Source organism: Microtus pennsylvanicus, chromosome X (genome assembly GCF_037038515.1).
Source record: "Microtus pennsylvanicus isolate mMicPen1 chromosome X, mMicPen1.hap1, whole genome shotgun sequence".
NCBI lineage: Eukaryota > Metazoa > Chordata > Mammalia > Rodentia > Cricetidae > Microtus > Microtus pennsylvanicus.
Genome location: NC_134601.1, coordinates 7,044,139 through 7,067,087, shown reverse-complemented (window position 1 = coordinate 7,067,087; position 22,949 = coordinate 7,044,139). Strand labels below are relative to the sequence as shown.

The following is a 22,949-nucleotide window of genomic DNA, read 5'->3' as shown; positions in this document are numbered from 1 at the left end:
TAGTCCTAGTGCCTAGTGAAGACTCTGGTAAAAATGGAGACCATTTTGCTGGAGAAGTTATACATGCTTGTGATTCAGTTAATTTTTGCTCCATATAGATCAGAAAAGTTCTAACAAGTGGCCAGGAACTGCTACAGAGGAGCTAACAGGTCAAATTTCAACCTTCTCAGGTTTGGAGAGAATTTCATCATAAAGATCACAGCCTTTCCCTGTTGCTCCGGGTTGTGCAAGAAACCAGGAAACACAGAGGGAAACTGCCTGTGGGACCTCTTTTGCCTATTCAGAAAAAGGGCTCCACAGGATGCTGTATTCAGTGTTTGTCCCTTTATTAACACCGCCACCACCTCCACACATCCCTCCTTTTCAAATGGTAGCACTAGCTGAGGCAAGTGCTTCTCTTCTAGAATACACTGGGCACACACGCAGGGTGTGTGCCGTGCGAACTACAAAAACAACAGAACCCGGGAGTTTGCAAAATGAGCAAATCACTAGGAATTTAAAAAATAAATTTAAAAGTAATGAGAACCTAGACATTCCCATATGTGAAGTGGGAAGTTTGAAAGTTTCAGCCTTCTCTGAGCTTTCTGTGTACCCAAAAGAGGAGTTTATTTTGGAAATGGAATAAATATGATTTTTTTTCCCTCATCAACTCCAAAGTGGTTGAACCGATTTAGCTCAAACTATAAAAAGATTAAGACCAAATGTGCCCTGGGACAAGATTTCCCAGTGGAACTGAATGGAAGCAACTTGAGGGGCAGGATCGTGAAAACAACAAGCCTTGAGATCACATCTTTTGACTGATCCTTTAGCTCTTCAGAGCCTTGAGGTAGGATTTGGGGCATGGGGTTGTCAGTCAACTAGGCAACACATTCAAAATGATACACTTGGTTTATGAAGAGATTACCGCAAACTTCTATGAATTTGACGTTAGTTTCTAAACATTTCTATGCTCTTTTATTACAAGTTGTCTACTCTTTTAAAAAAAGATTGATTTTTAGGTGTGTGTGCGTGTGTATGCCATTTGAAGCCCTTTAAGGCCTGAGGAATTGAATATCCCTGGAGCTGAAGATACAGGTGGTTAGCAAAGTACCTCACAGGGAGGCTGAGAGGAGAAGTTGAGTCCTCTGCAAGAGAAGAACATACTATGCTGTTAAATGCCAAGCCATCTCTGCAGCCCTTATTTTTTGTATAAAACTATCAGTACAGTGAATATTTTTATAATTGCATAGCTAATGCTTTTACTTTTGTAAATGATCAATTAAAGAGAGAAGGGGTCTCAAGTTATTAAGAGCACATACTTTGGAGACAGACATAGATTAATGCACTAGCTCTCTTCTATTAATAAGTGCGTGAGCCTGGTGTGAAGTTTCAGCTAAACCCCAGCTCTTTCTCCTGTAAAATGGAAATGAACCTACCATTGTGAAAATGTCGAGGAAAAAGGAGCAGAGCAGTGTTTAATACATAATGAATGCCCCAAACTAGGGGTTGTAGTTGTAGTAAAACTTACAAAACTGAAGATGGCCTGAAGATTTATATTCTTTCTACAAAATGTTCCAAATCAACTTTTTTAAAAGTGAAGTGATGCTGTGGTAAACAGTAAGAATGCCATTTTCTGTGGTGCACACGTGGAGAGAAATGGAAGTTTTACAGAAGTCACCCTTATTGCAAACACTGCACTCTTATCTATTCTTGATTCAGTTTCATTGAAATCCGTTCCAGTCATTTTATTTATTTTCATTTTTTAAGTGTGGATGGCAGCCTACTAAATAGATTGTATTACTGTCTAATGGGTCACAGCCCACACTTTGTAAACCACTTACCTAGATGAATCTGAGAAGGCAATTAGCACTCTCGGGAGCCCAGAGAGCTGTCTGCTTCTGAATTAACACCTGTGGCCAAAGTCTGAAGCCAAAAGAAAATCTTCTCTGAATCTCCTTTCCCACTAAAATGACTCCTAGAACAACGAATGGCAGCTGCAAAGTGACTAGACACAAATTCTTCTCATACTTCATCCCTGGCTTGGCACAGGGATGATGCCAGTCTTAAATCTGGTCAAAATGTGGTTATAATCTTCAGAACCTGCTGTGTGTGTGTGTGTGTGTGTGTGTGTAGTATGTTGTTTATAGGAGCCAGAAAAGAAAGTGAAAGGCCTGCCAGTTTTCCATTTTTTTCCTCTCATGTCATCTATGTATCATGTTTCAGCCATAACGGAGGGGAATGCCCACTACCCGGGGTGGTAACACTTTCCTTTCCAAATGATCCTCCTCCTCCTCTGGAGATAGTGAGATAGTGAGACAGGGTCAAAGCACCAAAAACTGCGAGCTTTGCTCCACCTCCCCGCTTTGGTGCCTTCGCCTTGACAGAGACTTGGTCCAGTAAGATGATCTGCCCACAGCTGGTCTCCTACACTTAGAACAAATTGGAAGCAGAAGAACTTGGGGAAGGAATTTAGTTTCACTAAAAATAGCTGCAATATAGACCCTGTGACTTACCACTCCTCAGAACAGTCGGATGTGAACCGAACAGGGTCCACTGGCCCCTGAAATTCTTCTCTGCTTGTTTTTCCTGCCTGAAGCTCTTAAAGTCAAGGGGAAATTTAAGAGTTGATGGTCCTTTGGCCCTGATGCAGACTCTTGAAAACCTCAGAAACGCATGGTGATGATATGACCAAGAATCTTTCTGGCCTCAGGAGTGCATGACTCTTGGCACTAATAAAAACCAGGCCCTTTAAGCGTTTGGTTCATGGTGGGATCTGGCTTGCTTCTCACTACCAGGTCCATTTCATCTCCACTTCTAAGGTAGGTGAACCCGAACTCACTGGGGGAAATGCTTTGGGATTTGGGATCCTGTTGGATAGCACAGGCCCAAGTTTCCTCTGCCTGGGGCAGGGTGAAAAATGTCAGGGCAGGATATAGCCTACAAATCAAAAGTCTGTGCTACTAAAACACCAATAAAGCCATGATAGTATGTGGGAATTAATGAGTTTCCTTTCACCTTTCCACTACAAAGCCAAATGATTAGTCAGCAAGAAAACACTTAGACTGTTCAGTTAAAATCTATCTCAATTTCTTTACCAAGATTTGCTTTATTTTGACAAGGTACCTTCTTATTGCTTTTCCCACTAATGTGTGGTTTTGAATTTATCTCAGGGCATCACTTATCCCTATTTGCCTTTTCTGCTATGTAGCAGGGAAGAACAATCTAGAGCTGACTAGAAATCCCTGTACTTCAGGCAGTCTCTAGGAAAGTGGGATTCCAACTCAGATTGACAAAAGATTTGATGGTATTCTATTTCCCTTCTAAAATATTTCTGTTATGACTGATTTCTGGGTTTTAACCAGCTCCTAGCCATGAACCACGAAGAAGGAATGAGAACTGGAGGGAGCTGTGTTATAGGAAGACTGCTTGTTTGTTTCTGGCTGCTCAACCCCGAAATAACCACACAGAAGCTGTATTAATTAAATCACTGCTTGGCATATTAGTTCTAGCTTCTTATTGGCTAGCTCTTACATCTTAATTTAACCCATTTCTATTAATCTCTGTATTGGCACGTGACTGTGACTTACTGGCAAGGTTCCATCTGGTGTCTGTCTCTGACGGGGCTCCGTGGTTTCTCCCTGACTCTGCCTTATTTCTCCCAGCATTCAGTTTAGTTCTCCCCACCTAGCTCTATTCTGCCCTGCTATAGGCGCAAAGCAATTTCTTTATTCATTAACCAATAAAAGCAACACATATACAGAAGGACTTTTCAAACCAGATCTGGGAAGGTTTGGTTGAGAAGTTAGGAGCCACTAAGAAGAAAAGAAGCAGCTTAGCTTTTGGAAAACTCAGAGTTGGCTTTCAAACACTGTGCTAACAAACTCCTAGGCCAGCATCCCCACTTGTCAATAATGGTGTTTTCATAGAAATGAAGATGCCTTCTAAGAGATACACTTTCTTTAAATGAAAATGGAACTCTTAAAATATCACAATGCTTGTGGAAACAAGCCTCTTGATGCAGAATCATCTTTGTATACTTTTCAAAAATGAATTAGACCAATACTTGAACATTATATATTCCTCTCCACTTCTATTCTTTTTGTCTTCTGTGCTTAAGATACATGTATCCAAATAAAAACATGAAAATTTGGAGTTATAAAAATCACCTTTAAAATTATGCAGTCCAATCCTCATTAAATCATGGGTTGCAGCATATTACTATTTGGTCTACCTACATTATTGCTTTATCTTTCCCTGCTACCTCAAAATGACAACTCGCACTTAAAGTTCTTCTCAGTATCACATCCTACTAACACTTTCTCCTTTCATTCAGCATCTTCTTGAGGCTCATTCACTGTGTTATGAGACTAGGTGAAACTTTGAACATCCACAGTAGTTTTTCCATGGTACATTTAGTGCAGCCGTATGGCTTCACGAACACTAGGTGCTCAAACATGTAGCATTTTACTGAAAATTGTCAAGGGTTTTGATTTAACCTAGGTATGCATTTTAGGAAAATGATATGGAGAACATAATTTCTTTTTCTTTTGCTGAACAAAGAGATTTACTGGAGGTTGCTTCTAAATAGCGCACTTACATAGTACTTTGAACAAGTGATTGCCATAATCCAATCTCTATGTACAAAAACAACCTTCCAGGAATGTATTCATCAGTAAAGAAGTGGTTTCCAAACCCAGTCATGAGCCACTGCGAGACTGGCTGCCCAGAAATCACTCTGAAAGATTCTTTAAAACTTAAATCTGGGCTATATCACTGGAAATTCTGATTTAGAAGGGGTTAGTACTCCAAGAAGCAGGACTTTCCTCACCTTTCTGCATCCCCAAGTCTATGTACTTTCTATGGTCTACACAGCAATTCTGTATGTAAGAATGATGTAGAGGACTTTTTCAACATGCAAACTCTTGGCTCTCAATTACTGGAGTTCTAATTCAGTAAATGCGGGGTTTTTAAATACCTCAGGGAACCTGACATGGAACCCATGTTCAAAAACACTGACTCTAACTCAAATACTACCCTTTTACCAAATCAGAAAGACAAATATTGCACATTTTTCTTAGTTTTGGTTCCTAAATTAATTCAGCTATATAACATAACATATATGATATGGAAATAGAAGGAAAGCGTATGAGGGAACAAAAAAGAACCATGAGAAGGGGAGAGGGAAAATGAGAGGGTGGGAAATGAATGCAGTCACAATATTTGATATATTTCAATGAAAATATTTTTATGAAACTTATCACTATGTACTATGAATAAACTAAAAATAATAGAAATTCAATGTGAAAAATACAAGTTTTAAATCAGACATGAAACAAACAAACAAAAACACAAAACAAAAAACCCAAATAAATGAAAAATGGGGTTCTTTCAAGATCCAAAGCTCCATAGAAAGAGATACTGGAGCCTATTTTCCTCTGGAAACAACTTAAGCATGTGTGCCCATCACGGGCAAGATAACACTTAAGTCTCTATTCAGGGCACAGGATATGACCTAGAGGGTGAAGTATTTGTTGTGAAAGCATGAAGAAGATCTGGGTTTCCATTCCCAGAACCTATACATGTCATATTCTGGGTGTGGTGGTACATGCCTATAATTCCAGTTCTAGGAGGTAAGGCAAGTGGATCCCAGGGGCTCACTGGTCAGCAAATCCAGTCAATTTGTTAGCCCCACACTTAATGAGAGACGTTTCTCAAAAAAGTAAGGTAAAGTACAAAATAAAAAGATGCCTCCATGTGTTGAAGCATTCACCTCCATTCACATGCGTACATGCATTCATATGTCATAAACAGAAAGTAATAATAAATAAAAAATTAAGTATTAGATCTTTCTGTTGTAGATGAACGCAAGAATAAAAAGATCATACAATGAAATTTTATTTTCTCTAGGATGTAAGATTATGAGACAGATCCTTTATTTCTCAAATCTGAGATTTATGTGGGGGTGGGACTTAGAAACCTTCTTAGGTTACACAATTTAAGATAGCAATAAATGGATTCCAGGGAGTCTCTTGGCTTCAGTAGGATGGGAAACACCTGGCATTTCTAAATACAGTTCTTCTGCCATAAGGGAGGAATGAACACAATGCCAGAGGGTACAAAGGAGGAACAAGAGGAGTTAGGCAGTGGAGTTGTGAATGGACTTGGAATAGGCTTCCTTTTCTTTAATACAGAAAAGTAACTAAATCTGCTATAGAACTGTCCATTGTTAAAATGTGGCTATTATTTAATTTCCAATTCTCTCTCTCTCTCTCTCTCTCTCTCTCTCTCTCTCTCTCTCTCTCTCTCACACACACACACACACACACACACACACATACACAAACGTATTAAGATACAATTATAAAATACATAACTATATTACTAGACTAATATGTATGCTTCTATATTTCTATTCTCATAGAATTGTATTAAACATATATAGTTTACATATGTGCACAAATGCCTATGCCCTCCCTTTAAATTATAATTCATACAGAAATTACATCATCAGTTACACTTTTCTGTATTATACTTGTGTAGCCTTTTGTTAATAATGTGAATTTACATTCTCTAGGGCTTTGTTTTGTTAATTCAGAAAATGAGAGTGACATAGGTAACGGAAATGTGAAGCAAAGCCAGGCAGCCACTTGTAATCCCAGAACTTGGCTAGCTGATGCAAGAGGACAGTAATTTCAAGGATAGATATAGTTCTAGGCTAGGCTAGGCTACCTGAAGTTCTCAGTATTTACATAAATCAGTATTTGTTGTTATTCTGCCATTATTCCCATTTAACAAAATGCACAAATCAACTACAATTGTTTAATTTGATTCTTTATTGCAATATAAATGGAAATAAGTTATCCAAAAAAATCTTTTACTACTAAAAGGCAAACAAATAAACCTTGACTATATCCATTTGCATACTGCCATTTTTCTTACTTTGTAATAGATTCCCAAGAATAAAATAACATTGCTTTAATTTCACTCAGTGTTACATCATTCCTTCCTAAAAAGTATGCCATGTATTCACAGTTACACTAGCAATGGGAGTACACTTCATTCTGCAATATCACCGTGGTGATCTTTCAGCAGGTTCTTTTGTTTTTTATTATTATTTTTCTGTGTTCATGCCTTAGTGTATGTGTATGCACCATGTGTGTGTACAGATTCACAAAACTCATAAAAGGGACTATTCCCTGAAACCAGAGGCATAGACAGTCATGAGTTACTATGTGGGTGCTGGCAACTGAACCTGGGCCCTCTACATTCTGAAAAAGCAGGAAGCACTTTTAACTACTGAGCTTTCTCTCCACCCCCTTTACTAGTTCTATAGGTAAGATGACTTACTGTTCCTGATTTCACTGGCTTCAAATCAGTGTGAATTCTTTAGGGGAGAAAAATGTTGCCCATTTAAATTCCACAGCTCTGGGAAGTGGTTCTTCTATTCCTTTTCCTTCTGATCCACCATTACCACAACATCCTCCTTCTCCTCCTTTCAGTTTGTGTTTCTTGTATTTTTGGCTGTGAGCTTAGACTTTACTTTATCACTATAAACTCCTCATATATTCCCCAGGTAGAGCTGTGTTTCCAATGTTTTGTTAATTTGTTTGAATTATGGTGAGTTTCGCCTAAATTCTGAGAACTGTATGTTGTAAGATGACTTTTATATAACTTCAAAACTTTTATTTTTGTTTTATTTTTATTTTTTGTTTCATGACTTTAGGGCCTGTCCTGGAACTAGCTCTTATAGACCAGGCTGGCTTGACCTCACAGAGATCCTCCTGCCTTTGGCAGGGATTAAAGGACTGTGTCACCAGTGCCTAGCTATTATTTCAAAATTTAAGGAATTGGTTAAGAGGCTCTTTCCACGAATTGGTTAAGAAGATCTTTCCACTGCATGATTATGTATATCATTTCCTAGACTATCTTAGAGAACTTTTTCTATTCTTCAAATTTGTCTTTACTGGAATATATTTTAGGCAAATAGAGGTCTGATTTGTTTCAAATTAATAGCTAATTGCACCCATACTGCAATTCCAATCTATCTTTGGCCAACTGAAATGAAATACTAATTTTATCATGCTTTAAATTTCTTGAATTATTATATACGTATAATTCTGCATTATTGATTTTATTCTTAATCATGCTATTAATTTGATTACAGTGACTTTAGTGTGTATGTGTTTATACTATATATACATATGTATGTATATATATATAATATTCCTTTTTTCCCTCCCTTCTTCTCTGTCTTTTATTTTTTCATACTTATTCTAGGGCATTTATTCTTACATATAAGCATTAAAAATTTATTATATGAATATCCTGTTTTTCTACTGAAAGACCACATTGGGGATTTAAATTGTAATTTGAAGATATAATATTGACATTGAGAAAATTGAAGTTTTTGATCAACTATTATGATTCATTCACTCATTTTGTCAGGATTTGTTTCATGTTGTTCACACTAGTGTTGCAGTTTTCTTCATACTGGCTTGATGTTTTTCTTATTAAATTTATCTCAGTATTATGTGTGGTATTTTTATTACTGTGAATATAATTTTATTTCAGTGTTTATTACTTGAATAGAGAAACACTATTGTGTATGTGTGTATGTGTGTGTGTGTGTGTGAAGCAACTTGATATTCAGAGCAGCAAAAGTCTCTGAATAAGTTGCATAGGTTCTGTTGAAGTATTTTCTTTCTCTAGCTCTAAAAATGTAACATTAACAGTTAAAGATATCAGGATAGTTTGTAATGTTTACATTAGTTCCCTTTGGTGTTTTTTATTAGCTAGAAATTCCAAGTCAATGATGAATAATAACAGGGATATGAGGCATTCTTGTCAGGTTCTGAGTTTTATTTGATTGAGTCAGTGCTTTGCCATTTGTGATTATTTTTGGCATCCATTTTTGGTAAACTGTACTGTTTCAAGATACTTCCTTCTAATCGTATTTAATTTTAAATGTATTTTTTAGGAGTGCAGCTAAATATTATCAAGTGAGTTTTCACACAATATTACTAACATCATTTATATAATTTTCCTCTTTAATTTATTGATGGCATAGATTATCCTGAGGGATTTGCTGATACTGATAATGAACATAATTCACATTTCCATATTTAGTAGTATACATAGATTAGTGATTTCTGTGAAGCATTATCTGCTAGATCCTCAGTGGTCCATGGTGTTTTAATTGTGTGTGTGTAATATAATTATATATATATATATATATATGTGTGTGTGTGTGTGTGTGTGTGTAATTGTATATATAATGTAATACATATCCATATAAATTCACACATACATATAATTTATTTACTATTTATATTCTAGTTAGTCAGGGTTTTCTTGTTCTATTGTGATCCTAGGTAAGTGACTCTAATTGTCACTGTAGGTCTGTCTGGCTCTGTTGCTTCAGGTCATGGTAGTTAGTACCACTTTTTCCTAAGAGAACTCTCATCTTCTACCAATCAAATCAAAAAGGCTTATGTAGCTAGTCTCAGGGTGACTGTAGGGATGCAAAAAAGAAAGAAAAAGTGGACAAGACCTCTTGGGGCCTCCCATTGGGAAGAGTCACATTTCCACCTCCTTTTATTACTCATGTCAAGCCGCTTAGCTAACCCCAAAAGTAAGGTACAGGAAATGAATACCTTGAAAACATTTCCTGAAGGAAGGGAAGGGTGAAATATATCCTAAATTGGTCATATTTTTTATTGAAAGACTCCTGGGTTGTATTTTTTAGTGTTTCATTAAAAATGTCAACATATATATCCCAAAATAAGAGTACCTATAGATTTATCTGTTTATAGTCTTTTGTGTGTTTAGAGATTAAATTTACACTAGTGTAACTTAAAAAAGAATTAAAGGAATTTACTGCTTTTTTCCTTTTAAAATTTTATCATCATCATCATCATCATCATCATCATCATCATCATCATCAATTATATCCCAACCACAGCTACCCATCTGTCCCGTCCCCCAGTCTCTATTCCTTATCTCCACTCTCCTTCAGATCCATGCCTCCTCTGTCTCCCCTCAGAAAAGGGCAGGCCTCCAAGAGACATCAGCCAAGTATGGCATAATATGCAACAATAATACCAGGCACATACCATCACATCTTGGCTGGAAGCGGCAATCTAGTAGGAGAAAAAGGATCTCATAATTAGGCAAAAGAGTCAGCAACCGTCCCCACTCACACTGTTAGGAATCCCACAAGAAAACTAAGCTACTCAGCCATGACATTAAATTAATTAAAGGACTTGCCTAATTTTTTTTGCGGCTTTAGAGAATTTAAATGATATTGAAACATTGTTTCCCCAAAATATTTATAGTTATTTAAAAACCCATGAATTCCCTTCCTGTCATGACTTGCTCAATGATAAATATTTATTCAATATTTAATTCTCTTATTTGCTAAATGAAAAATTCTGCTTCCTGATGAGTTGATCTAGTTTATTAAGAAAGCATTTCATTTCAGAATTTTGGCTGTGCTGCTGAAGAATTTATTGTAGAATTCTTTATATCTGTTTTTACTTCTGATTATGTCCCCTTTCACATTTCAAGACTTGGAAAGATTTGTTTTCTTTCTTTTTTTCCTTAATCAGACTTCAAAGAGGGTTTTCTGTTCATCACTTTTTCTCAAAGAACAACCTTTAACTATATTATTGATTCTAGAACTTCTGTTGTTTCCTTTCCTACTTCCTTCTCATTATATTTGGGATAAGACAAGTATTAAGCTAATCTCTATTCTCTTATTTGTTTGTCAATGCTCTAAGTATACATAGTTTTTTCCCTTAGGAAAGTTACCACTGTGCCATGTGTATTTTTGAATAAAATGATTGATTTTCATTACTTTTCAGATTGTTTGAAATTTCTCTTTGAATTCACTGGTATTCTAAGTATATTTCTTAAGTATTATATGCTTCCTTTTGCATCATTTAAATTATTTATGTTATATAGCTGTTGTGCTCAAAGAGCTAATTTTCCTTTTTTGTTTTACTGTATCCTCTTTTTTCATCCCTTTCATAGTACCCTTTCGGATTTGTCTTTGAAGTCTCATCTTCTGAGTTCCCCCTCAGAATTTCCATTTTAGTATTTTAACTTTGTGCTTGTTTTTTCCTGCTGTGAATTATCTTCCTGGCCACTGTTTTGGCTCTCAGCTACACTCTCCTCTTCTACAGTTCATCTACTAAACTGTTGATTTAGTAAATCAAATTTTGAAGTACCACAAAGTCTATTTAATGTGGGTATTCAACCTCTCTCAGCATTCCTCATTTTTTTCTTCATTATTGGCAATGGTTGTAGTTTACAAGTTATTACTTATTCCTCCTTTTACAAAAAAAATAGTTAAAAATTATTTTTGATAGCTTACTGAAGATAGCTTATGGTAAAGGGAGCAGCCACGGGAAAGGAGACTTATTTCTAGGTTTATAGTGTCTCCACCTGCTCTTTTGTTTCATTTCTTCATATCTTCTTGAAGTCTTAGGGCAGCAGGAACATGGTTCTGATATTTTCACAGTTACTAATCTCTTCCATTTTGCAAGGTCTTTATAGTTCTGGAACAGTGATTTACTTTGCACTTAGCAGAATAAGAAAGACAACAGTTCCTTTTGTTAAGGCTTTCACAACATGCAGGACACAACTCCTATTTAGTGGTGTTCTATAATCTTCAATAAATAGTTTGGACTATGCCATAAAAAACACTGCAACCTTAAGTTTTCATGACTGGACTCTAGTTATCCTACTTCACAAGGAGTTGCATTATAATAAGACAAGGCTGGTGGTGAGGTTTAGCATAGATAATTGTAGTAGTTTTGGCGCTGTTGTAAAGATAATCACTAAAATATGATGATGTTGAGCCACCAAGTTGGTCCTAACAATTAAATTCACTTGGTGTCTACCATTATGACCTAAGTTTGATCCCAAACCAATATAGTAGGAGAGAACAAATTTCCACAAGTTGTCTTCTGACCTCTACATGAATGCTGTGGCATGCATATCTGTGACTGTGCACATGTGTGAACATGTGCACCCACATACATGGGTACACACACTCACACAAATGCATACATATATACACTAAATATATGATAAAATTAAAATATATTACAATGTTAAAGAATATTATTTATTTTGAATTTAATATGTTTTAATATAACTTTAGAACTGGAGACATGCGGAGAGTGAAAATACAGACAATTCATGCTACGAAGAGATCAGACAAATATCTCTAATCACTGCAACTTGATTCCCTGCAGGAGGCAAGAAAATAAACAGTTGCTAGAATTCTGTAAAGTTTCCAATTGTTGCTCCATAAGGATAATAGGAAGCAGAAACTCAGATATTGCTATCCATTTGTACTGTCTGACCATCATATCATCGTAAGAATTGTGAGTCTGTTTTACTCTGGAGTCTTTGATAGAGTTGAAGGATAGTTATAGTTTCCCTTAGTTATGATAAAAGATAAATTAGATCTAATATTTTAACTTTAATTCTTTCTTGGTAACTGTTTTGTTATATGTAATTTTACTATGTTAAAATTAAAACCTTCCTTTTTATTTGAACAGAAAAGGTGAAATGGTGTGGGAAGTCCTTCTGTATATGTGTTGCTTTTATTGGTTAATGCATAAAGCTGCTTTCACCCAATGGCTTAATAAAGTCATGCGGGAAATCCAAACAGAGATGTACAAAGAGTAGGTGGAGTCAGAAAGAAGCCATGTAGCCACCACAGGAGACAGACACCTCCTCCAGAGCCTGCCAAACTGTGACTGTAGTCCATGACCTTGTGGCAATGTACAGATTAATGGAGACATGTTTCTTTAGGATATAAGATATAGCTATAAATACACTTAAATGATTGGCCTAACAGTATTGTAAATAATATAGCTTCTGTGTGATTATTTTGGGAGTCTGGGCAGCCAGGAAACAAACAAGCAATCTCCCCCAGTAGATAGGTAAGTTCACAGTTATGTGTAATTGATAGTCACTCAGACTGTGTACTACTAGGCATACATCCACTCTACCAGTACAGTATCCCAGAAAGGAAAACAAAGAAGAGAGAATAGAGTTGCATGGGTGTTTAAAGAAGCCACTGGAAGGGACTCTCTCTCCTTCAAAACTATGTCATAACTGGCAAACTTTAATGTGGGATGTAGGAATATCATTTCCAGTAACAATAAATTTTGAACACCACTCATTATGGACAGAACCTTCCAGAATCTTTTAACCCATGTCAATCAGAGCCTTCTTGAAAATGTCAGCATAGGTTTTTGAAACAAAAAATTCTGAGGTTAAGTCCTGATGTTGCTATTCAATATTGATGATAACATGAGCAGATATCTTGTCCAGTCTTCCTTTCTTCCTTCTCCCTTCTCTCCCTCTCCCTCTCCCTCTCCCTCTCCCTCTCCCTCTCCCTCTCCCTCTCCCTCTCTCTCTCTCTCTCTCTCTCTCTCTCTCTCTCTCTCTCTCTCTCTCTCTCTCTCATCTTTTTATATAGCCCTGACTTGCCTGGAACTTCCTATACAGGTCAACCTGGCCTGTACTTTATATGCCACAGGCCTAAAAGCAAAGAACTAACTAACCAGTACACAAAAATTCTTAGTTTAAACAAAGTTTTTCTATCTAAAAGTTGATTGCTTTGTGTAGGTTCTTGCAGTAGTGGCACACTGGCTGCCACACAGAACAGCAAGGTGACCATTTCAAGTGAGGGGAGCACGGGCATAAGTACCTTATCATTAAGGAGCCAGGATGTCATTTTTTTCATTTTTGTTCATATTTCAATATTGGTTTATAGTTCTTCTTTCCCTAAAATTTTGTAGCTACATTTAGCACCATTTGAATAACAACAGATCTTTAGGATAGGTATATAATCAGGTGCCTAACCTTCATACTGTAGAAAATGCTTCAAGGTACTATCTAAGATGAACGAGGGATCTTAATCCAACTGATCACTTAAACCAGGCGTGTCCAATGTATGGCCCAAAGGACACATATATTCCCTGATAGTTATGGCCCAACAAATTTGTAGATGACAATGCCATATCACAATGTTGAAAGGTTTGACACCTCTAATAAGCTGTAAGAAAAAAGGGAAGATTCCTAGCAAAGGTTTGGGCTATATAAGACAGGGCTTGAGAGAAACAGGGAGAAATGTCAGAGGCTGAATTCCATGGAAGTATGTGACAAGCCACCATGAAGCTTGTAGTGGGAAGTTTTCCTTAAGAATCAAGAACTGGGGAAGGAAAGGGCAGAAGGTATGACTGAGCAGAATGAGTTGACCTTTGAAAGAGGACAACCACAGTCTTAGCTAAAGCCGGCATGAAGCAATGGAGTATGTACGAGTGATCTCAGGCCAGGTCTCATTTATGCAATGTGAGGTGTTGCAGGAAGACCATGGCATCTGATGAAGCAGTTTTGCAACTGAGGCAACCCTGATGGCAGTGACAGCTGGAGGATGCCCCCTGACCACAATCCACATGCCTGTTCAGCACTCCTTTTCTGGAAGTGGAATGTGGGAAGAAACAGCTCTGTGTCAACCATAGAGGGTGAAGTCTGGCATTGACAGAGAATGAAATAGCTAGTAAGTCCTATTCTAGTTCCTGAATTTCCCTTTGTGTAACTTTCAGAGTTACTGATATTCCATAAACTGCAAAAATCCGTCAAGTTCTGGAGAAGAAGGAGTAATGAATTTTGGAAGTGAAAAGACAAACTTGAGCCCTTGTCCTGGCTTCCTACTATTTATATTTGTGTAAGTTGTTTCACCTTTCAGAATTTGTTTCCTAAACTGGAAAATGGAGCTGATAATAGTACCACAATATTGCTGTGAGTGTAAGATGGCATAATAGGCAAAAATCTTAGTGATTCTGTAAATGACATTATGAAGCTGGTATATTTGTTATGTTTTTTATGTGATAGGTGTTTTGTTAAGTCTTGGTTGGAATGGAATTTGGTTATCTGTTGTGAATAGTTACATAGAGTACTTATCATCTGTGGGCCTCTTTGTCAAAGAAGTGAAGACACAGTCAAACGCAAATCTGCTAACAACTCAATATTACACCAAAGAATTTCTCAAGAAAAGGAAAATATTTCACAGTTGTCAGAATGATTGCTAGAGTAAAGTCAATCGGATAAACTTTGGAAAACTGACCTGGGCCAAAGCATTTTGTATGTTGTGTGCTGAGCAATGATGGTGAAGTCTGTTGTTTGACTGTATCTTTTTGAAGATTGCTTTAATTTTTTGTTTTACCTGTATGTGGTGCCCATAGAGGTCAAAGGGGAATGTATGATATTCTGTTATTGCGGATAGAATGGTTGTGATCTGCCATGTGAGTTTTGGGGATCAAACCCAGGTCCCCTGAAAGAATAGCTGACGTTCTTAACCTCTAAGCTTTTGCTCCAGGCTCCCCTGAATACTGAGAATTGAGACAGACTTTAGAATGTAGATCATGTTGTGAGAGAAAGGCCAATATTGATGATTAACTCCTCCTTGCCATAGGCAATTCTGAGAACTGTGGGATGATAGGCAGTCTTGATAGACAGCCTAGACTTCCTAGTGGTATCTATTGTCTTGAAATAAGGAGTGATGGGCAGCCCATGCTGCCCAGTAATATGCATTGTTCGGAATTGTGATTGAATTCTTCAGTAAGTCCTATTCAATATTTTCCCCTTCCCTGGACAACCAAGTGACAAAACATTTAAAGATGTCAATTTCTCACAAGCATTCTGGTATCACATTGTAGTGGTCCAAATGCTCAGTTTTATAGAAGAAAGAAAATCACCTATCTGCTTGCTGTGGGTTGTGAAAGTCTCAATGTCAAGCAGCTAATGGATAAATTATTGACATCTCTCTGTCTTACAACTGTCATTCACTTCTAAAATCCATTTTGATCTGTAGGAGATAGTCAAACAGGAAACAGAAAATCACGGGTCCAATATAAATCTAGGATTTTCATTTTCTGTATCAAGTGTTTGTGTAACAGAGCACCCCAGAACTGAATGTCTTAAAACAATAACCGTTTGGATCACAATCATGTGGATTAAGAATCTGGATAGAGTGCAGAAAGAGATGGCTCTTTTTGCCTCATGAAATTTTGTAGATTCTAACTGACAGCAGGCTGAGATGGTCTGACTTGGGTCATATAGCTAGAATTTTGGTAATTGCTATCACCTGTGTTCCTTATGCTCGATCACACAACATCTTCTAATGGCCAGCTTCTCCTATGTTGGTTTGCTCTCTGTTGATGTGATAAAACACTTACCAAAACCATCTTGGGAGAGGGTTTATTTGGCTTACAAGGCAGGAAATCAGGGCATGATTCTGGAGACATGGACTGAAGCAGATACTTGAAAGAAATGCTGCTTACTGATTTGATTTCCTTGTCTTTCTCCTTTCTTTCTTTCTTCCTTCCTTCCTTCCTTCCTTCCTTCCTTCCTTCCTTCCTTCCTTCCTTCCTTGCTTTCCTTTCCCTTCCTGCTCTTTCCTTGCCTGGCTTCCCTGATCTGAATAATCACACAGAAACTGTATTAAGTACAACACTGTTCTGCCAATGACTTAGGCATATTTCTAGAAAGAGCAGTCTCTGTCTAAACCTCCTTCCCTCCCTCCCTCCCTTTCTCCCTCCCTTCTTTTCTCCCTCCTTCTCTCTCCTTTTCTCTTTCTTTCTTTCTTTCTTTCTTTCTTTCTTTCTTTCTTTCTTTCTTTCTTTCTTTCTTTCTTTCTTTCTTTCCCCCCCTCTCTTTCTTACTTTCTTTTCCAAGACAAGCTTTCTCTGTGTAATAAGCCTGGCTGTACTGGAGTTTTCTATGTAGTTCAGACTGGTCTTCAACTCACAGAGGTCTGCTTGACTCTGCCTGTCTAGTACTTCAGCTAACTTTCTTTTTTATTTTATTAATTTTTATTGAGCTCTACATTTTTCTCTGATCTCCTCCCTGCCTCTCCCCCCCCCTTCAACCCTCCCCCAAAGTCCTCCTGCTCCCAATTTATTCAGGAGATCTTATCTTTTTCTACTTCCCATGTAGATTAGATCTATGTAAGTCTCTTAGTGTCGTCATTTTTGTCTAAGTTCTCTTGGATTGTGATTTGCAGGCTGGTTTTCTTTGCTTTATGTTTAAAAACCAACTATGATTGAGTACATGTGATAATTGTCTTTCTGTTTACCTCACTCAAAATGATGTTTTATAGCTCCATCCACTGGCCTGCAAAATTCAAGATGTCGTTATTTTTTTCTGCTTTGTAGTATTCCATTTTGTAAATGTACCACATTTTCTTTATCCATTCTTCAGTCGAGGGGCATTTAGGTGGTTTCCAGGTTTTAGATATGACAAACATTGCTGCTATGAACATAGCCTAGAACGTGTCCTTGTGGTAGGATTGAGCATCCTTTGGATATATACCCAAAATTGGTCTTGCTGGGTCTTGAGAAAGGTTTATCCCCTCTGCCTAGAGAGGACACCAACCGCAATAGGCCCTTCTACATTAATTGGCAACCAATAAAATGTTCCACAGACATGAACACAAGCCAATCTGATCAATACAGTTCCTGAGTAGAGATTCTTAGGTATTGTCTACATTTGTGTCATGTTGATAAAAAGTAATTGTGACATTGGGCTTCACATCATGGATTCAGGATTTCCAATGTCTTACATGCTGTCTGGATTTTCCCCAAAAGAAAATTCTTCCAGATGTTTTAAAAGCTTTACCAGGAACACAGCATAACTTCTATCACATTCTATTGCTAAAAGCACAAGGATATCTTGGAGTCAACAGACATTACCTGTGTATTGTGAAATGACATGAACTCACAGGTGTGCAAGAACTTGTGTGTTTCTATTACAATTACTAATACCACATGGAGTATTACCCTAAAACTTAGCATTTATATTAATCAGATATGCATTGCTACAATGAAATACCTGAGGCATCTAACTTTATAAAGCCAAAAGGATTATTTAGCTCAGTTTTGGAAAACTGCAAGTTTAAAGCAGCAAGATGCAGAACCTCTGGAAAGGTGTTCCATGGCTGATAGGGAATGACAGTGGAAGGAGTGTGTATCAAGACAAGCAGTTACATCATACGTGCTGTAGGGGAAACGAGAGGTGTATGCTGTATTGCACATATAGAAGCCCTTCCTGGGTGAATAGAAAGTCAGATAAGCAGACATTGCTGTCTCACAACCCCTTTCGTAGTGGGTCACACATGTATCTACAATATCCTCCTTCTCAATGGCTCTTCACCATTTAACGATATCACCCTAAAGACCAAGGATTTAGTTATAATTGACACTTGGGGGATACTCAGACTACACCTAAAGCACTGAAGTGGTGAAAATAATGACAATAAAACTACTTAACTACTTAATTTTGAACACAGTTCTTTGGGCCAGGAATTTGAACAGGATCCCATTGGCTATTCCTCCATTGAAAGGGGACTCTCACGAGAATGCAGCCAGATGTCAGAGGAGGCTGATGTCATCTGATAATTTGGACTGGTTATCTAAGATGCAGTTCTTGCTTGATTTGACAGCAATGTGGGCTGTTGTCAGGGAGATTAACATAAACCATTAGCCAGAGAACCTGGTGGTAAAACCATCAGGATGCTTTTGTCAGGGTGGGAATGCTTCCTACACAATGGTGGGCTTTCCCCAGAATGCATGTGAAATAGGCCACCAGGTGGGCCAGGCAGCTCTGTCTGATAATTTCCAATTTAGTCTAAAAGTAACAAACCATCACTTCAGGATATGCTGTAGGTTCAACGCATTAGAAACCCTATGAGGGTTTTCAGTACTTAGGATGGAGTCATAACAGGATTGTGAATTTGGGGCCAGCCTGTGACTTACAATGATACCTTGTCTCAAAACAAAATAAGACAGATTAAATCTCTTGGTGGTGGTGGGGACCACTTTCTGCTCATCCTAGCACACATATGAGAGCCTCTTTCAGCGGGTCATTTTGCATACCAAGTATCTTGGAAGTTGGACACTGGAGGCTGGAGTATGCCTTCATCAGAACCAGTGCAAACAACATTTTCATATTAAACATGTCAGAGGGCTTAAAAGAAGTGGCAGACCCAATTCCTACAAAAGAGGCTGGATATAACCTCCCTGGCAGAGTCTTCAGGAAGTTTATTTAGATAACATTGCTTGTCCGTGCACTCGAAGAGTCATAATTCCTAGTATCTGGCACTAAAGTTCTTATGATGATCATTGATTTGTTTCAACATGGGTACACATAACTAGTGTTTTTGCATGGGTTGTCTATTATCTTTGTGTTCTGATTCTTTCCTTTGCAGGATGACTTACAGGGAGGGAACACATTTTTACTTACTTGTGTCCATAGACAGGCACCTTTCATTCATTCTCCCAAGCAGACACTGCTCTTCATCAGCTCAGGGATATCAGCTAAGCTAGGTTTCACCCCGTGTTTACTGTTTTATTGTCCCTTAAGGAATAGAGTGATATCTGGCTTCCAACTGGTTGTTATTCTTGCTGATTATAATGCTGGGGGCAGAGCTTATCTGCAAAGACAGAGAACCCTCTAAAATCATCATGTGGAGTTTACCAGGGGGATATAGATGAAGCAAATGGTATAGGTACACAGGAGGTCTGTGTGTGTGCATGCGTGCTTGTGTGTTATATGTGTGTGTGTGAGAGAGTGTGTGTGTGTGTACGTATGTATATTTAGGGATGTTGAGAAAAACTTAGAAGTTTGTGATTTAAAGGTATGTCCAGTTAAAGTGCTTCTCCCCTTTTAAGGGATGTGCTGTAAGATGGTGTGATAAAGAATAATCTTGGTGTTAGAGATAAACAATTTGGATTCCTACCCAGGTTCTACCAATAACCATTTGTGTGACCCTTTTGAAAATGGCTTAGTGTGAGCTAGTTGGACTTGGTTGTTTATGTCAGTAACCTTAGCATCAGGGAGTTCAAGGCCAACCTGAGCTCCATAGTGAGACCTGATTTTTTAAAACTCTGTACTTAATCACTCCAAGGCCTTGTTTCCTCATTTGTAAAATGGAAATAATAATACCAATACTTACTAGGGATGTTGGGATGATAAGATATTGATTTAATGATTTAGCACTACGACTTGGCACAGGTTAGGCTCTAAATGCATGATAAAAATTATTTGGCATAGGTCATATAGGAACTTGTTTTTTTCCCCTCTAAAAACACATAAAGTTCCAACTCTTGTAAATTTCTGTCTTCTGTAGAGAAATTCCTTGTTTATCAGAATACTGATAATAATTAATGGTCTAACCTTGGATTGGATAATTACGTTGTGTCATCAAGCTCTAGATTATTAGATATTATTTGCAAGAAAACCAGGCCTACAGTTCCTTCCAGACTGAACATGGAGGCTGAAAATTGAGTTTAGAGGATTACTGACCTTTAGACCCTGGCTGGCAGCAGGGACAGCCCACACTCCCGGTCTTGAAAGCCACAGCAGGCTCTTATAATTGAGTTACTGCCTGGGATTCAGTAGGACTAATCCATCTATATGATTTCTTCGCCTGGTTTAATATCATTAAACAAAACCAAATTAAGGAGAGGGTGGGAGTGGAGTGGGATGAGGTGAATGGCTTTTCTGCTTAGGACTCTCTAGCACTTCTCCATGGCCAGGATGAAGTTTATGGCTGGATGAACGGTCTGACGGCTCTGTGGACTAAGTCATGCTATTAACAGTCACCCCACTCCCTATCAGCACACATTTGTCCCCACTAACAGAAAGGAGAGTAGGGGGAAAGGTTTCCTAATGGTCAGGAACTGATTGCTGACTTCCATATTTCTGCTTTCCTATTCACTGACTCCTTTCCCTTATGGCCCATGTACAACGATTTCTGGTTTCTGAGCAGTTTTTCTTGCAGTTCTAACTCTCAGGGATCTTCCATGGGTTGTCACAAGCATAGTCGGGAGACAAGTTGAACCTAGTTATACTTCTGCAGCTCTAGAGGCTAGTCTCACCTCACTCCACATAAGGTTGGATAACCTGAGCATTGGGGACTGTGCGGCCAGTTTGCCAACCAGGGCAGACAGCCCTAGGAGGAGGGGCTAGCGTGTGGGGGGTGGGAGTGGGAAGCAATCACCAGGTCAGTTTCACTCTCTGCCCTATCGATAGCCAGATCCCAGCGCCCTTCTCTCCTTTCTAGGAGAATCGGTCTGTCTCAACTTGGACAGCTGGCCAGAGGTGAAGAACCACAGATTCCAAGACTTGAGATTTCAGCGCAGTTGCCAACAGCGGAGTCCACAAAGTGTAGGTAGTGACCAGCGCTACCAGGAAGGCAGGTACTAGAAGTCTAGGGTGTAACAAGAGTGGAGGCTGGGGACTCCTGGCTTGAGAGAACCCCCTGTGGTAGCACAGGAGAGCCCTGCCTGTCCAAACGGAAAGGGGACACACCGCTGAAAAGCTGGCTCGCTCGCCGGACTCCTTTGGGCTGCCAGGCTTTTGCTAGGCGGCAGCTGACGTCGGCGCGCCCCTGCCGAGCTCTGCTTTTACTACAGCCGGCAGGCGGCTTTGTGGGGCCCCGCCCTCGCCGCCCCCCCTCCCCCCGCGTGCCCACACCTTGTCGTTTATATAGAACGCACCCCAGTGCTGATTTGTGGCTCTCTGGGATCTGAGAGTTCTTTGCCGGGAGAGCGGCAGCGAGGGAGCAGGCGAGCTCCAAGGGGGTGTGGGTGTAGAGAGAGAGAACAGGTAAGGGTCGTCGGTTCCCGCTTATCTGCCAGCCAGCAACTGGAGCCCCTCTTTTAGCCAAAAGACAGGAACCTGAAAATGGATTAAATAGAGAGAGGCGATCCTCTCTTTCCGAATCCCCGCCGGTGAGAAGCTGAGCGGCTCTGCGGTGTAACAGGCTCACACGTTGCTCATCACATGTTCAAACATTTCCCTTTCGGGGAGACTCGTTATTTTTAAGTGAATATTTTCGTCTTTGTTTTGATTTTTTTTTAAACCTTCCTCGGGGGTTTTATTTTGATTTAGTTGGCGGCCCGCAGCAGATTGGGAGAGGCGGGGAAAAGCAGCCCGTCAGAGCTTGGGCAGCCCACCCAGGCAACTCCCTGCGTGGCCGGTGCCCGCGGAGCGAGCGACCCGCACGGAGCCCGCGCAGGCCAGCGGCGAAGCCGGGGAGTCCCGGGCGCGCCTCCCGGGTGCCCCAAGCTAGCAGAGCGCAGCTGTCCGCGGACTGGCAGGAGCGGTGGGGCGCTGAAGCAGCGGCCGCACCGCTTTGTCTCTGCACTTCTGGAGCGCGGCGAGCGGCTCCTCCCGCGGCCGGTCGCTTGGGCTCGGGCGGCGGCTCCTCCTTCACCCCTCTCTTTTCCTCCCCACTCTCTCGCAGGCGGCAGCAGCGACAGCAGTGGGGAAGAGCGGATTCCGCCCGGAGCCACACTGAGAGCTCGCGATCGCGACTTGCCGCCCTAAGCGCTCTCCCAAGTCCAGCCCGCTCGGCGAGGACTTCCTTCTTCTGGACAAACCTTGTCAAGCAAGCTGGGATCTATGAGTGGAAAGGTGACCAAGCCCAAAGAGGAGAAAGATGCTTCTAAGGGTAAGCCCACTGGCCAGTCCTCCTTTCCTTTGCTCGGTTGCCCTCGCCCCCCTTGTGTGCGCGCCGCCCGGTGGCTCCTAGTCTCCCTGCCAGACCCTAAGCTGCCCATGACCTCTGCGACCCGGGACAAAAACCCAGGAGGTCAGGGCCTCTGAGAGAGTGTGGGTTTGCAATACTTTCCCTCCTTCTTAGCGGAATTGTGGCCCCTCAAGTGCTTCAAATCTCCTCCACTGCCCCTCTGAACGCATGGTGGCGGCGCTGCGGGTAGACGAAGCTGCTGCAGCCTGGAGCGCCAGGAACCGTGCTGCCTGCTACATACTGAATGCCTGTCTGTATGTGTGTGTGTGTGTGCGCGTGTGCGCGTGTGCGCGCGCGTGTGTGTGTGTGTCGGTGTGTCTGTGTGTGTCTGTCTGTGCGTGTGTGTATATCTGAG

The 22,949-nt window shown here is 39.8% G+C and overlaps 1 protein-coding gene across 5 annotated transcripts in view; it reads left to right on the top strand.

Annotated features, from left to right (window-relative positions):
- Window positions 1–2,501: 2,501 nt before the first annotated feature.
- Fgf13 (fibroblast growth factor 13) overlaps window positions 2,502–22,949 on the top strand; it is a 509,820-nt gene continuing 489,372 nt past the window's right edge. For 2 of the 5 annotated variants that reach the window (XM_075957507.1, XM_075957503.1), the window contains exons 1-2: window positions 2,502–2,798; window positions 22,310–22,516. In XM_075957507.1, the coding sequence (XP_075813622.1) occupies window positions 22,468–22,516 (49 nt within the window). In that variant the 5' untranslated portion in view covers window positions 2,502–2,798; window positions 22,310–22,467. Of the gene's footprint in view, window positions 2,799–21,124; window positions 21,261–21,353; window positions 21,670–22,309; window positions 22,517–22,949 lie in introns of those variants that run through there. The other 3 variants (XM_075957504.1, XM_075957505.1, XM_075957508.1) reach the window with 3 other exon arrangements.